This window comes from Oncorhynchus nerka, linkage group LG9b (assembly GCF_034236695.1).
Source record: "Oncorhynchus nerka isolate Pitt River linkage group LG9b, Oner_Uvic_2.0, whole genome shotgun sequence".
Taxonomy (NCBI): domain Eukaryota; kingdom Metazoa; phylum Chordata; class Actinopteri; order Salmoniformes; family Salmonidae; genus Oncorhynchus; species Oncorhynchus nerka.
In genome coordinates, this window is record NC_088424.1 from 114,483 (window position 1) to 130,435 (window position 15,953).

Genomic DNA, 15,953 nt, shown 5'->3' on the forward strand with positions numbered 1-15,953 from the left:
ACATGAGAAGACTGAAATCTGAACACTGACTGTAGGCTTATGTAGCGCAATATATTAACTACTGCAGAATGATGCATTTCTTGCAGTAAAAGGATACAACAAATGTTAATTTTGTCTTGAACAGGCCGTGGAGAAATATGTATATATAAAAATATATTTTCTTGAGAAAATGGGAATGGGCATGTAACGTGTTATCTTTGTCACTTATGCAAGCAGACAGTACTTCAACCACATAAAATAGGCACCCAAGAAGAACAGACGTATTATCAGAAATGTGTTTAATCGTTTTCTCAGCTTTTCATTTCCTTAAAAAAAAAAAAAAGTCAAACTGTTGATATTTTGCACAGGACCAATCATTCCACTGTTTTGGAGTTATTGCGTCTTCTCACGGGCCCTAAATGAAACTGACAACTTTACCTACACTGAACAAAAATATAAACAATAAAATAAAAAAGAGAGAAAAAAAAAGATTTGACTAAATTACAATTTAATAAGGAAATCCGCCAATTGAAATAAATTCATTAGGCCCTAATCCATGGATTTCACATGACTGGGAATACAAATACCTTAAAAAATGAGGGGCGTGGATCAAAAAACCAGTCAGTATCTGGTGTGACCACTTCCCTCATGCAGTGCGAGTTGATCAGGCTGTTGATTGTGGCCTGTGAAAAGTTGTCCCACTCCTCTTCAATGGCTGTGCGAAGTTGCTGGATATTATTCTTCTTTTTTAAATCAAATGTATTTATATAGCCCTTCGTACATCAGCTGATATCTCAAAGTGCTGTACAGAAACCCAGCCAAAAACCCCGAACAGCAAGCAATACAGGTGTAGAAGCACGGTGGCTAGGAAAAACTCCCATAGAAAGGCCAAAACCTAGAGAGGAACCAGGCAAAGAGGGGTGGCCAGTCCTCTTCTGGCTGTGCCGGGTGGAGATTATAACAGAACATGGCCAAGATGTTCAAATGTTTATAAATGACCAGCATGGTCAAATAATAATAATCAAAGTAGTTGTTGAGGGTGCAGCAAGTCAGCACCTCAGGAGTAAATGTCAGTTGGCTTTTCATAGCCGATCATTAAGAGTATCTCTACCTCTCCTGCTGTCTCTAGAGAGTTGAAAACAGCAGGTCTGGGACAGGTAGCACGTCCGGTGAACGGGTCCGGGTTCCATAGCCTCAGGCAGAACAGTTGAAACTGGAGCAGCAGCACGGCCAGGTGGCCTGGGGACAGCGAGGAGTCATGCCAGGTAGTCCTGAGGCATGGTCCTAGGGCTCAGGTCCTCCGAGAGAAAGAAAGAGAGAAATAGAGAATTCGAGAGCATACTTAAATTCACACAGGATAAGTACTCCAGATATGACTGACCCTAGCCCCCTGACACAAACTACTGCAGCAGACAGGAAGATCACGTCAGTGACTTAACCCACTCAAGTGACGCACCCCTCCTAGGGACGGCATGAAAGAGCACCAGTAAGCCAGTGACTCAGCCCCTGTAATAGGGTTTGAGGCAGAGAATCCCAGTGGAAAGAGGGGAACCGGCCAGGCAGAGACAGCAAGGGCGGTTTGTTGCTCCAGAGCCTTTCCGTTCACCTTCACACTCCTGGGCCAGACTACACTCAATCATATGACCCACTGAAGAGATGAGTCTTCAGTAAAGACTTAAAGGTTGAGACCGAGTCTGCGTCTCTCACATGGGTAGGCAGACCATTTCATAAAAATGGAGCTCTATAGGAGAAAGCCCTGCCTCCAGCTGTTTGCTTAGAAATTCTAGGGAAAATTAGGAGGCCTGTGTTTTGTGACCGTAGTGTACGTGTAGGTATGTACGGCAGGACCAAATCGGAAAGATGGGTAGGAGCAAGCCCATGTAATGCTTTGTTAGCATATTGGCAGGAACTGGAACACGCTGTCGTACATGTCGATCCAGAGCATCCCAAACTTGCTCAATGGGTGACATGTCTGGTGAGTATGCAGGCCGTGGCAGAACTGGGACATGTTCAACTTCCAGGAATTGTGTACAAGTCCTTGCGATATGGGGCCGTTCATTACCGTGCTGAAACATGAGGTAATGGCAGTGGATGAATTACACAACAATGGGCTTCAGGATCTCGTCACGGGACGTCTGTGCATTGAAAATGCTATCAATTAAATGCTATTGTGTTCGTTGTCCGTAGCTTATGCCTGCCCATACCATTACCACACCATAGGACACTCTGTTCACAGCGTTGACATCGGCAAACTGCTCTCCCACATGACACCATACATCTACCTGGAACAGTACTGGGATTAATTCATGAAGAGCCCACTTCTCCAGCGTGCAAGTGGCCATTGAAGGTGAGCATTTGCCCACTGAAGTCTGTCACGACGCCGAACTGCAGCATGGTGAGGATGACGAGCAACGCAGATGAGCTTCCCCGAGACGGTTTCAGACAGTTTGTGCAGAAATTTTTCGGTTGTGCAAACCCACAGTTTCATCAACTGTCCGAGTGGCTGGTCTTAGACGATCCCGGAGGTGAAGAAACCAGATGTGGAGGCCCTGGGCTGGTGTGGTTACACGTGGTCTGCGGTTGTAAGGCCGGTTGGACCTACTGCCAAATTCTCTAAAACGACGTGGTAGAACATTCAATTCTCTGGCAACAGCTGTGGTGGACATTCCTGCAGTCAGTATTCCAATTGTACACTCCCTCAAACTTGAGACATCTATGGCATTGTTGTATGACAAAAATACACATTTTACAGTGGCCTTTTATTGTCCACAGCACAAGGTTCACCTGTGTAATGCTCATGCTTTTTAATTAGTTTATTGATATGCCACACCTGTCAGGTGGATGGATTATCTTGGCAAATGAGAAATGATCACATTAACAGGGATGTAAACCAATTTGTTACTCATATTTTGTGCATAATCTTTTCTTGAGAATCAAACATTTCAGTTCATGAAACATGGGACAACACTTCATTGGGTTTACTGATCAAATCACATTTTCAAATCAAATTGTATTTGTCACATTTGCCAAAAACAACAGTGAAATAGTTACTTACAAGCCCTTAACCAACAATGCAGTTTTAAGAAAAATAAGTGTTTAAGTAAAAAATAAATAAGAATAAAAATAAGAAATAATTAAAGAGCAGAGGTAAAATAACAGTAGCGAGGCCATATACAGGGGGGTACTGGTACAATGTGCGGGGACACAGGTTAGTCGAGGTAATTGAGGTACTATGTACATGTTACTATGTACATGTAAGTAGAGTTATTAAAGTGACTATGCATAGATAATAAACGGAGTAGCAGCAGCGTAAAAAAGAGGGGAGGAGGGACAATGCAAGTAGTCTGGGTAGCCATTTGATTAGCTGTTCAGGAGTCTTATTGCTTGAGGGGTAGAAGCTGTTAATCCTTTTGGACCGATGTAACACTACTTTATTTAGTCTTCTGGGACAACAATTTATAACAGAAGAGAAGCTGCATGTATTTAACTATAGCCTAGTTGACAAACAAATGGACTACCTAATGTTGGAAATTATAAGTGGAAACTTGGGCTACTTTCACCCCTTATTTATCTAAGCTAGTAGGCTGTACGGTGTATCAGAAAATACATTATTATGGCGGATCAAACTGCGGCATGTATAGCCTACTTTTTTAAAGTGATTTGTTTGACAATCCGATGACAACTCATCACACCACACCCATGATATGCGAAACTGAGCCTGCGCAGACTGTGAAAAACAACAGTAAACGGAATAAGGTGTCGACATGTCACAGTATCCCGTTTAAAATCAGTTTATACCGGGCATCTTATCCGGGTTTCTCAAACGGGTTTCAAGATTTTTTCGGGTTATTGTAAACGGGATAAGATGTTTTATATGCGTCAACTCAAACATAATACTTTAGTATCCCGAGTAATAACTGGATATTGGTATAGATGTAAAACGTGGTCCATGACATTCAAATCGATGTAAAACCCATGATCAAACTTTCAGCGCAACAATCCCCAAATGACAACTTCCTCCCATCGGCGGCAATCCCTCCTCCAACCGATGGGCTGACACAATTATCTGTACAATTATTAGCTGTTTCTGGGAAGTTAAAAAAAATAAGTTTACGCGTTTTGGTGATTTGGAAGTATTGATGATGTGCGCGAAAGTCTTATGTAGTGCGCGAAAATTCACAGGGAAGAAATAAAGCGATGACGGCATCATTTACGGTTGCTTTCTTGCCTGAACTGCCACGGGTATGCAGTCAGATAGTGCTAACCATTGTCGGAGTTTTTGGTTACGGACTCCGAGTGCTTTCCGAGGAAATAACAAATATGTTTCTCAAGAGATAGTGGACATTTGATTCAAAGTATCACTTTGTATCGCTTTAATTCATCATGTCTGATCAGAATCACTACTGGACAGTCTTGCCCAGCTACAAAACAAGTTTTGTGACTGGGGCCATGATGAAAAGATCGAGAAGGTAATCTGATTTTTATTATCATCTGATTTGTTAGACTATTTAAATCAGTGATAGTGTAGGACTTATAGATGGGACCCGCGCGGTTTAGCTTATTGCTTTGACTAAGACAATTGAAATGCAGACAAATGACGTCGCTTATTTAATGTTTTTTTTTTTGTGAAGATTTTCTCTAATAACTTTCCCCATTCACGACAATAGTACACATAGGCCTTTGCTTTCATGTTGTTCACTATGGTTTCGCGTTATGGTCTCAACTACGGTATTTGTCGTTTTACATCCGCCCTAGTGTTGTTTTTCCGATAGAGAAACGTGGCCATTGTTAGACTATGCGGTTAATGTTGCCTATGTATTGTCTTACAGAAACAGCAGCTGTGTTGTTCATGCAGAAGGCTCACAACTTGTTCATTACAGTATAGGCCCCACAAACTCAAATCTTGACATCGAAGCCAGCTCCACTGCTTTTTTCAAATTGTTCCCCTCTACAGATTTTAGACCTGCGACACAAGGTGGGTGCAATTATCAGGTAGAACAGAAAACCAGCAGGCAGCTGAGGGTAGGAGTTGAGTGCAACTGGTATAGGTTATACTATAGTCGAGCTAAAAATGCAACCTGGACTCAGGGGTAGATGTAACATAGTAAATGGAAATACGGGATACTCAAATTAGTATATGTAGTGCTGAGCGATCAATCAACATTATTATTTTTTGGTTAATTGACCAACTTTAGATCAATTATTTGAATGCCATTTCTGTAGAGAGAAATCAGATCAAGCCTGAGTTGTGCGATGTAGTAAAGAGTTGTAGATTCCAACAGGCAAATATTCTATGTAGTTTAGCACAGAACATGGTAATTAACTGCAATGACCATAATCCATTGCGTGCCCCCTTAAACTTGTCCGTTCTGTGCGGCGCAGAGACACAGAATTAGAGAACGCAAGATCTAGAGGGATCGAAAGCTTCGTGAGCCTGAAAATACATGATCTAAGTGATTTGATAGTTGGTATTCAGTCGTCATAAAAGTATGCCTTATTTACTTTGAACTACTAAAATGATTTTGTCAGACTGCGTAGGCAACAGCTATATAGAGATGATGACTTGGAATGAAATCATATAATCACCAAATTAAATGAAGATTTTATTAAAGTAATGTGAATAAATGATGGATAATAAGCAGTAATGGGCAGTCATGTTTTATTCAGTGTTACAGCATTCATCCCACAATGCATAGTGCATTTAATGTTTAAAAATAAATTGCGAAAGGGAAAATGGATAATAAAAAATAAAAAATGTAAACTGAACTGACCTCAGCACAAAGGAAAGGGGGATACCTAGTCAGTTGTACAACTGAATGTATTCAACTGAAATGACTTTCACATTTAACCAAACCCCTCTATGTTAAAGTTTGGTATGGTATGTATTAATTTGTCGACGTCATCTATTTTGTATGGAATGTTAAGAATTTGTGGACGTTCATCATCCATTTCGGGCGACAGTGTAGCCTAGTGGTTAGGGCGTTGGACTAGTAACTGAAAGGTTGCAAGTTCAAATCCCCGAGCTGACAAGGTACAAATCTGTCGCTCTGCCCCTGAACAAGGCAGTTAACCCACTGTTCCTAGGCCGTCATTGAAAATAAGAATTTGTTCTGAACTGACTTGCCTAGTTAAATAAAGGTACAATCATATAAAATATGATATGAATTTTTGATATATTATGAATCCAAATTTGTTGTGGCTAAAGTGGTCTTGGTGGCTACCGTTAACTAGGCTAGTGGTTAGAGTTAGCTTAAGGATTAGCTAACATGCTAAGTAGTTGCTAAAAGGGTAAAGATATCCATGATGAGATTCAAACACAACCTTTGCGTTGCTAGACGTTTGTGATCAACGCCCACCCACCCAACTCTTTTTTTTTTGTTGCCTTAATTAACCTTCTGTCTTATCTAACCATATCATACTCATTTCCTAGATTCTCATTTATGTTACGTCTAGTGTTTGAGACCAGGCTGAAATATAAAGCAAAACTGTTTAATTGACCTTTTAATAGCTGGGCAACAGCACACATTTCAGCAAATAAACACCAGGTCTAAAGAAATTGTTTACGAGGTTACCATGAATGGAGTTTTCATGTTTAATTTGTTCCATTAAACAATTCGCTACGCAAATGAGCAATAGCTGTGTGCATTAAAGCTGCAATTTGTAACTTTTGGTGCGACCTGACCAAATTCACAGAAATGTTAGTTATAGACATGTCATTCTCATTGAAACCAAGTCTAAGAAGCGGTAGATCTGACTGATTTAGTGCCTTTTTTGAGGTCAGTTCACAGATCTGTTCTGTGTGACATTTCTACGCTTTCTGTGCTTAAGTTTTTGCTTAAGTTTCTTTTTTTTGTGTCTAACTTTCTGTTTTGTACACCAGCTGAAAATACAATATCATTGGTTATGGAGAATATATTTCAGTGGTTCAGATAGTACAATGCTTCTCTTCGCTATACTTGCTTGTTTTGTCTCCATAATCTGAAATTAGGCAAACTATTCAAATTTTAGCAACCCGGAGAAGCAGAGCAATTTCTGCATAGTGAGTCCATCTTTTAAGCAAAAAAAACACCCTGGCTATTCATTGAAGTTCAATGCTATTCACATGAGTTCTCTATTTAGTGAAATGAACTTAATAAAAAAAGCAGGGTTGGCACTGAAATATGTATTGGCACTCAAATGTCCTTAAACATTTTAGTATAATTTTAGTAACATTTTGTAGAAAAGGTATTTCACTACAGTAGCTTACATTGGCGATTCAGTAAATGTCTGTAGCCGACATGTTTGACCATAGCCTACTATGTTTTGTTTTAGAATCCTGCCGGTGGATGGGGAAAAACCTCAAGGTGTGCCTGACCGCTAATACCAGCAGTGTCAACAGCCAAGCATTCACCACAATCTCTGTTCATGACAAACCCGCCTAATTTTTTTTATACCATTTTTTTTTTTAAATGGATTTTTTTACTTCGCTTCCTTATGCATGGAACTGGGTGAAGTCCCTATTAGCGATACGGGTTGTTGATAAATTGAGACAGAAATAATTTCCATTGCTTCTAAGTGTTTTGGTTGTTATTTGATTTCTGCAAAGTTTGACTTAATAGATTCATGAAATTCATTTTATTACAAGGGGCATCTTTTGTAATCCGATCTCCATGCCAACCCAGAAATGTCAGACTCCATTGTCGTCTGAGCTCCTCAATTATTTTAGCTCACTGCCAGTGAGATGGGCTGCCACTGTAATAGCAATACCAACGTCAACAATGGGGGCTGGGGATCCATCATCTCTGAAAACAAACAAACTGAAAATGAGTTCCTTCCATTCTGTAAATCTACCCCACCCTGCAGGCACTGTAGCCCTCTAATAACAGAGACTGTTTTTAACCAATGGACTGCTGAGCTCACTAATTTGGGTTTATCTAAATTGTTCAATTCAACCAAATTAGATGGTCGTTACTGCCCTGCCTAGATTGATGGGGAACTATAAGCCAAAAACAGAAGGTCCCAATTATTTTCCAACACAATTTGAATGATAAATCTGCTGTATCACGAGTTCTCAACTTGTGGTGAAAGTATGTACTGTATCATACAGGCAAAATATTCACAACACCTGCATGTTGCATTCAAGCCCCAATATCACAACTCTGTTTACGTTCCACTACTTTAATGTGTCACAAAGCAATTCTCTCCCTTTTTTTCCCCACACAGTTGCCGTAACAACAAAAGGGGTCTGGCGGTCGGGACCCCCTCGCCCTCACTCTCCCGACCACTCTCACCTCTCCCCCTTGCCACAGGTAGGCGTTGTGAGCGGTCTATGCACTGCACTCTGTACGCGATAGAGATATCAGACCAGCATGTGATAAACACATAGCAAACCAATCAACATGTGACATTAGAGACAGCAGACCAATCAGGCCTTTCCAGTGCATTGTGCCAGCAGAGCACAATGCACACAGACACAGCTAACCACATGATACGTGTTCAGAGTATCCTCAGACAAGTGAAAACGCAGCAGCTGAGCTGACGAAGCTCAAGTTACTGTTTGGCTTCTGTTTGGAAGCTGAAGTTACCGAAGACGTTCACGTACAGATCACGTGTATCGCTTTAGGGGACATGAAATATACTTCATATGAAAGAAAGGCTTCATTCATTGTTATTGGTTGCGAGCCAGTGGAGGAGTTAGTAAATCTGAGACTTATTATCCTCTTCCATTGTAACAAGCGGGACAGTCTAGCTTATTTGCATCACAGCAAATCCGGATGGCCAGACAGTTAATAAAAGTTCAATGCTACAGATGGAGTTGCGACTTATCAAGTGAGCGTGAGTTAGGAACGTCACAAAAAACCCTGTCCTTTCCAGACCACACGGTTGTAAATATGCCTCGAGTTTATTGAATTCAGTTCCACCTGAGACCGATTTGCTTTGCATTTAGGGTCGCTTGTCCTTTACTTGTGCGTCATCAGCTCCCAAGAATGACAGCGGACTACAGTTAACTTCAGCAACATGTCTTATTTCTTCAGAATTAAAAAAACATGTCCCAGTGATAAAACTCTGACAGTCTGATTGTTGTGTTTCAGCTGGAAGTAGTCTCCAAGAAAGCCCCAGAAATGTCTCCGCCAGTGCCTCTGCAAACTCCCAGTTTGCGCGCAGGTAAGAAGTCCTATCATCCTTTCAATAAATTCAGTTTAATAGAAGCAATTTAGTTTTTAATTTGGCTCTTTTATTGAAGTTCTGAAAGTAATGGGTCAGTGACAAATGTTTTGTTGTTTTGGCTCTGTACTCCAGCACTTTGGATTTGATATAATGACTGAGGTTAGTGCAGACTGTCAGCTTTAATTTGAGGGTATTATATCGGGTGAACCGTTTAGAAAGTACAGCACGTTTTGTACATAGTCCTCCCATTTTAGGGGACCGAAGGTATTGGGACAAATTCACTTATGTGTATTGAAGTAGTACAAAGTTAAGTATTTGGTCCCATGTTCCCAGCACGCAATCACACGGCACATTTTAGCCGTGCGCAAGTTTGCGTTAACTTGCATGACACCGCTAAATTTACTGAGGTTTCTGAGATGCCGATGTGGATAGATGCTGGTGGCTGCACTATGTAAGGTGTTGGGCTGGGATAGTTGTTGTCGTTTTAGCCTCATAGATTGCAGTCTGTTGTGCATGCAATTATTTGGGCCACGTAAACAACACCATGCGAGTAATACTGCCACACAATAAAATGGCTGCCATGGGTATCTTTCAATCAAAGCTGTTACCGGGACTTTTATGGTGGAAAGCTCCTAAGGTTATGTCCACATTTTCCAGGTGCTGCAACCAAGTGTGTTTTTGATTTAATGTACTAAAGCAAATGTTTAACCGTGTGAAACAAGAAGGGACTCTCAACTGTACACTAGGCTGTCATTGTAAAGAAGAATTTGTACTTAACTGGCTTGCCTAGTTAAATAAAATTTAAAATCGAATCACATAATTTTCCCACTTGTTTTGGCTTACCCGGAAACCTCTACATGGGTATTGATAAAAAATAAATAAAATGAGCACTTCAAAACAGCCTCCCTTTCCATTCCTCCAGCGGTATGGTACCTTAATTTTAAATAATATCACTATTATTAACCCCTTACACTTGTGGAAATTGGCCAATATCAATAGAGCCGAATTGAGATGTTTCCAACACAATTATAAAAAGCATACGCATGACTATGGTAGCAATTGAAAGGGAACACTTTGGAGATAATGGGGAGAGAATAAGGTCAGAAAAAAACATTACAGGTGTTTGAGTAATAGTGTGGCTACACACCTCATCAAACTGTGCAAAGTTCCAACATCTCCTCCCCGCTGATCCTCAACACGGGGGCCCCACAAGGGTGCGTTCTGAGCCCTCTCCTGTACTCCCTGTTCACCCACGACTGCGTGGCCACGCACGCCTCCAACTCAATCATCAAGTTTGCGGACGACACAACAGTGGTAGGCTTGATTACCAACAACGACGAGACGGCCTACAGAGAGGAGGTGAGGGCCCTCGGAGTGTGGTGTCAGGAAAATAACCTCACACTCAACGTCAACAAAACTAAGGAGATGATTGTGGGCTTCAGGAAACAGCAGAGGGAACACCCCCCTATCCACATCGATGGAACAGTAGTGGAGAGGGTAGCAAGTTTTAAGTTCCTCGGCATACACATCACAGACAAACTGAATTGGTCCACTCACACTGACAGCGTCGTGAAGAAGGCGCAGCAGCGCCTCTTCAACCTCAGGAGGCTGAAGAAATTCGGCTTGTCACCAAAAGCACTCACAAACTTCTACAGATGCACAATCGAGAGCATCCTGGCGGGCTGTATCACCGCCTGGTACGGCAACTGCTCCGCCCTCAACCGTAAGGCTCTCCAGAGGGTAGTGAAGTCTGCACAACGCATCACCGGGGGCAAACTACCTGCCCTCCAGGACACCTACACCACCCGATGTTACAGGAAGGCCATAAAGATCATCAAGGACATCAACCACCCGAGCCGCTGCCTGTTCACCCCGCTATCATCCAGAAGGCGAGGTCAGTACAGGTGCATCAAGGCTGGGACCGAGAGACTGAAAAACAGCTTCTATCTCAAGGCCATCAGACTGTTAAACAGCCACCACTAACATTGAGTGGCTGCTGCCAACACACTGTCATTGACACTGACCCAACTCCAGCCACTTTAATAATGGGAATTGATGGGAAATTATGTAAATATATCACTAGCCACTTTAAACAATGCTACCTTATATAATGTTACTTACCCTACATTATTCATCTCATATGCATACGTATATACTGTACTCTATATCAGCGACTGCATCCTTATGTAATACATGTATCACTAGCCACTTTAACTATGCCACTTTTTACTTTGTCTACATACTCATCTCATATGTATATACTGTACTTGATACCATCTACTGTATGCTGCCCTGTACCATCACTCATTCATATATCCTTATGTACATATTCTTTATCCCCTTACACTGTGTATAAGACAGTAGTTTTGGAATTGTTAGTTAGATTACTTGTTGGTTATTACTGCATTGTCGGAACTAGAAGCACAAGCATTTCGCTACACTCGCATTAACATCTGCTAACCATGTGTATGTGACAAATAAAATTTGATTTGAAGTGATTTCAATGCACCGTTTTGTTGCACGCGGTGCTCAAGTTTAACGTCTGTCAGTCCGAACCCATACAGCACTGTGAAGTGGATAACTTGAGTTCTGACTTCATGTATAGCCACTGCGTTCCAATTTAGGTGCTTATCAATGACAAAATCAGCCATTTTCAACCTGTGTACCCGTGTGAGATATGAAGCGAGAGGGACGTATTCCAGCCGACGAATCCTTGCCCTGATACCCACAGAAACCCCAATCTCGTTAAGTCAGACCTGATTTGTCGATATGTCAGTCAAGCTGGTTGTACAGGGCGCTAACCTGACCCATGAGGACTATTGTGGCACACATACCATTATGGATTGACTCAATCCTTAAACCCGGTCAGGGAAATGGGGAGGGGAAATGGGCCCCAAAGTTACATGTCTATCAACATGGCGTGTCACATTTTGTAAATGAAGAAGTTGTGGTGAGGTGCGAGATTTGGCTAGGAGGTAAACCGACGTGATTGAGCTGAAGGGGTAGTGCAGTGTGTGTGTGTGTGAAATGACTCATTAGGCAGGTGCCAATGTGTTCATAGCATTGTTGCCTGATATCAGCTGTTCAGATGTTGCCTGATGTTCAGAACCTTGACTCCAGTCTGAGCTTCTGACTGCTTCACCGTCTCACTGACTGTTTGTTTTTGTCTGTCTGTCTGTCATAATGTGATGAACCAGTCACCTGGCCCGCACTGAAAGGTAGGAAAACATTTGTCTCCTTCCCCCTCCCCCTTCTTATGTCAGTTTTAAATGATACTTCATTTAAACACGTTAAACAACTTTTGGTAGTGCTTTGTTATTAACATCCTCTTGAGAGTGTAAGATTGAAACGCTCACAAGCGCCATGTCTTTCCAGAGCGGATGGGCGGAGATGGTCTGTGGCCTCCGTCCCCTCTTCTGGCTATGGCACCAACCCCCCCAGCTCCTCAGTGTCTGTAAGTGGTCTCTCTCTTCCTCATTTAAATATTTAAGCCCTTCTTCCTCAAAGACCAGCAAGGGAGTGTTTAATTTTTTTTTTTTTTTAATAAAAACATTTGTTGGGCTTGTCATCAGTACTCAATATAGCTGTCAATCAAATGTATATCTAGCAACACCACCTTGTACAGTAAACCCATAGAACGTGTGGCTGTTAAATTCAGTATTTTAAGGTTAATAATAGAAAGTAAGTCCAGGTAAGACATTTTATACAGTAGAAGACCGCTAAACAGGAACCAGAGAAGATGAGGCACGTGTTTAAATGAAAAATAAAATAAATAAACTCGTCTGGGATATTCTCTGTCCTTTTGGGGCTTGGGTTGCATATTCTGTTTTAGGCGCTTGTCCGGGATATTCTGTGTGTGTGCCTTGTCCTTGTTCCGGGATTTAAGTCTCCTGGCCTTGACGTGACTGCAATGGTTCACCACAGAATGGGTTTAATGTTCATCTATATATTGTCTGTTGGCAGTGTCCCCTATAAACAGCTGAGTGTCCTTTTCAGCACATCTGTGAATTATGTAAACCTGCTGTGGGACAGCCGTAAGAGCAGGACTCATGAGTCACCTGACGGAGAACAGTAATACTGGTAACTCCTCGCAAGCCTGACTCCACCGTCTGAAGCTTTTTGTCAGTGTTTTGGCTTGAGGGAGTTATGGTAGAGTGGAACTTAGGAAAATGACTACTTTGTCGTTTTTGTACAATGATTTATTCATTAACCCCCATGACTAAAAGCCCAAAATAACCTAATTTGAAGTGAAATCCTCACTTATTGTTTCAGTTGCTCGGGGCATTGGTGGTTTGCTTTGCACTGCTTAACGTTATTTCTGTAAGGTTGTTATAGTTTGGTATTTTTATATTTGTTTTTATTCCCATTTGTTTTTTAAAATTAGCACTTTTTATTTTTAGTTTTCAGACCTGATTTGCTAGGTTTTATTTCGTTTTAGATATATATATATATATATAAAAAAAAAAAAAGTGTCTCTTAGTCAATGTATTACAATTTATAAAGTCAATCTCAATGTGTCTTAGATTTAGTAGGAAGAGTGCCGAGACAAGTAAAAAAAAATATGGTGGAAGGTACATCTCATCCATGTTTATCAATCTAAATCCTTTAGAATTTTAATGGTACATGTAAGAAGAATCAAGTTAAATACCTGATGATAGTGATGCACAAGCTAGGTGTGAAATGCTTGAGGCCATTTCCTGGTTGCACTTACCAACCACATTCAGTAAATCCTCAAAAGCTTGAAAACCTCATCTTTTTTTTTTTCTCCCCCCCCCCCCTGAAGTTTAGAGAAAAATCTAAAATTGTTTTTTATTTTAATTAGTTTTGGAGTCCAAGATTATAGTTTTCGTTTTTCCCGAACAGGTTTCTTATTGTATTTCAGTTACTAAATAGTTTTTTCTTGACTAGTTTTGGATTAGCCTTGTCTCCCAGCACCATTTCAGTGTGTCGGAACCCTTTTTCCCCCTAGCTATATATCCCCCCCAGCCAAAGATAATTTGTCACCTATTGGTTAAACCCAGGTTAACAATAAACCCTAGACCTGTGGAAAAACAGTACATCACCAGCCAGACAAGTACCGGATGACGTAGCACATTTCCTCGTACTGCACTGTATACAGGAAGTCAAACCGAGGGCAACTAAATATGTCAGCTGTGTCTGTCTCTAGGTCTTGTGGCATTGTTTTCTTCTTTTGGAGTTGTCGAAAGACACCCCAGCCGGCAGACAAACGAGGCCCATTCTATTCAGGCCGCTATGTCTGGGCTGTGATTCTATGGCTAAATGCATGGCTTAGGCAGTGAGGTCAGTCCCTCCCCTCCCACACAATACCCCATTCACTGCCCGGTGTCAGTTAACTCATTATGTATTGCTCCGGTTCCCTCCTCGGAGAAAAGGTCAGATGATCCTCCTTCAGGGAAACGCAAGCTTTTGGACGCAAATAAATTCCACTGTCTGCGTGTTGCGCATTTTTGGTTTTAAATGAAAATACACACAGTCATCTGTGCCTCGGGCTACTGTGGAAACAAATGCTGGTTCTGGTGACACACTGAAAGCTCACGGAATCCTTTTTGAAGACCAAACTGGATGCAGGATGTCATTGGCAGTCTCACGACATCCAATTTAGTGTAGACATTTATTTGGCTCTATAGAAACATCTAAGACAATTCCGCTACTAAGCTAAGCATTATGCATTGTCTTATTACGTGGCACAGCGACGTTATAGCTTGCTTATGGAAAGGGAAATCTTTTCAGCCAAATATCATTTATCTTCAGCGCTGAGTTCACCTGAACTTTTTTCAGCACTTAAAAAAAAATCAACTCAGATAATGAGTTCACAAAGGGCATTGCTTTATTGCATGTACACATATTTACAGAATTCTAGCTTGTTTGTTGGTGTATCAAGGCCTCGGGGCCCCATCTTATGAAAAAACAACAACTGTCGAAACACATACTGAGCTTATTCGTTCACACCTCTTTCCTGTCTTTTACTTGATCTTTCTCTCTCCTTCTTTCTCGCTCTCCTCCCCCAGTCCTCCTCCTCCTCCCAGGAGCTCTTGCACCAGCTGCCCTTCCAGCCCACGGCAGATGAGCTTAATTTCCTGTTTAAACACTTCCGGAGCACCGAGAGTTTGGTGGACGAGGAAGGGCAGCCCTCATCCCTTGTGAGGCTCCGTTCCAGAAGTCTTAGGTAGGCACGCCACCAATCAGACCACCAACACATTTAAAGGAACCGTTCGCCCCCAGTTAAAAGTTTTTCAGATGTTCCTAATGCATTTATGAATCTGCACAACAGTTGAAGTGTTGAAAGAAAGTTTCAAAATAAAATTGTATTGGTCCCATGCGCCAAATACAACGGGTGTATACTTTGCCGTGAAATGCCTGCTTAGAGTCACCTATTTTGAATGTTATATTGTTTTTGCGCATCTCTCATTTAATGTTTTCATTTGTATCTGAGCCATTGCCGTTCAAGCAGCCAGAAATCCATCTGGTATGATGTAGCGTTGCGATAAACTACACTGGAAATGAATAGGAATACTACTTTCAGATCGAAAACGTCTATCATGCATTTAAAATTTCAGTACAACTAAATGTCATAACGCAGTAGGTTGTCAACTCTCAAGTGAGCCATTGATCATATAACTAGCTACTTCACATGCTGATGTTGACTTTGGTATTGTTGTGTGTAGCTACGTTTGCTTGCTAGCTCGCCAGCAGGTTTTGTAGTGGAGTTGAGCTACGATTTTCACGTTGCTACCAACATTTATTATAACTACAAAATGAAACATTTGTTCACCAAAAGTATTTTTCTCAAATGTTATTTAATACTG

The 15,953-nt window shown here is 41.4% G+C and overlaps 1 protein-coding gene across 3 annotated transcripts in view; it reads left to right on the plus strand.

Annotated features, from left to right (window-relative positions):
* Positions 1-15,953, plus strand: part of LOC115114219 (microtubule-associated serine/threonine-protein kinase 3-like) — a 56,139-nt gene that overhangs the window by 3,123 nt on the left and 37,063 nt on the right. The window contains exons 1-6 of one of the 3 annotated variants that reach the window (XM_029642290.2): positions 3,966-4,448; positions 8,182-8,267; positions 9,051-9,123; positions 12,324-12,344; positions 12,502-12,580; positions 15,156-15,313. In XM_029642290.2, the coding sequence (XP_029498150.1) occupies positions 4,363-4,448; positions 8,182-8,267; positions 9,051-9,123; positions 12,324-12,344; positions 12,502-12,580; positions 15,156-15,313 (503 nt within the window). In that variant the 5' untranslated portion in view covers positions 3,966-4,362. Of the gene's footprint in view, positions 1-3,965; positions 4,449-8,181; positions 8,268-9,050; positions 9,124-12,323; positions 12,345-12,501; positions 12,581-15,155; positions 15,314-15,953 lie in introns of those variants that run through there. The other 2 variants (XM_029642292.2, XM_029642291.2) reach the window with 2 other exon arrangements.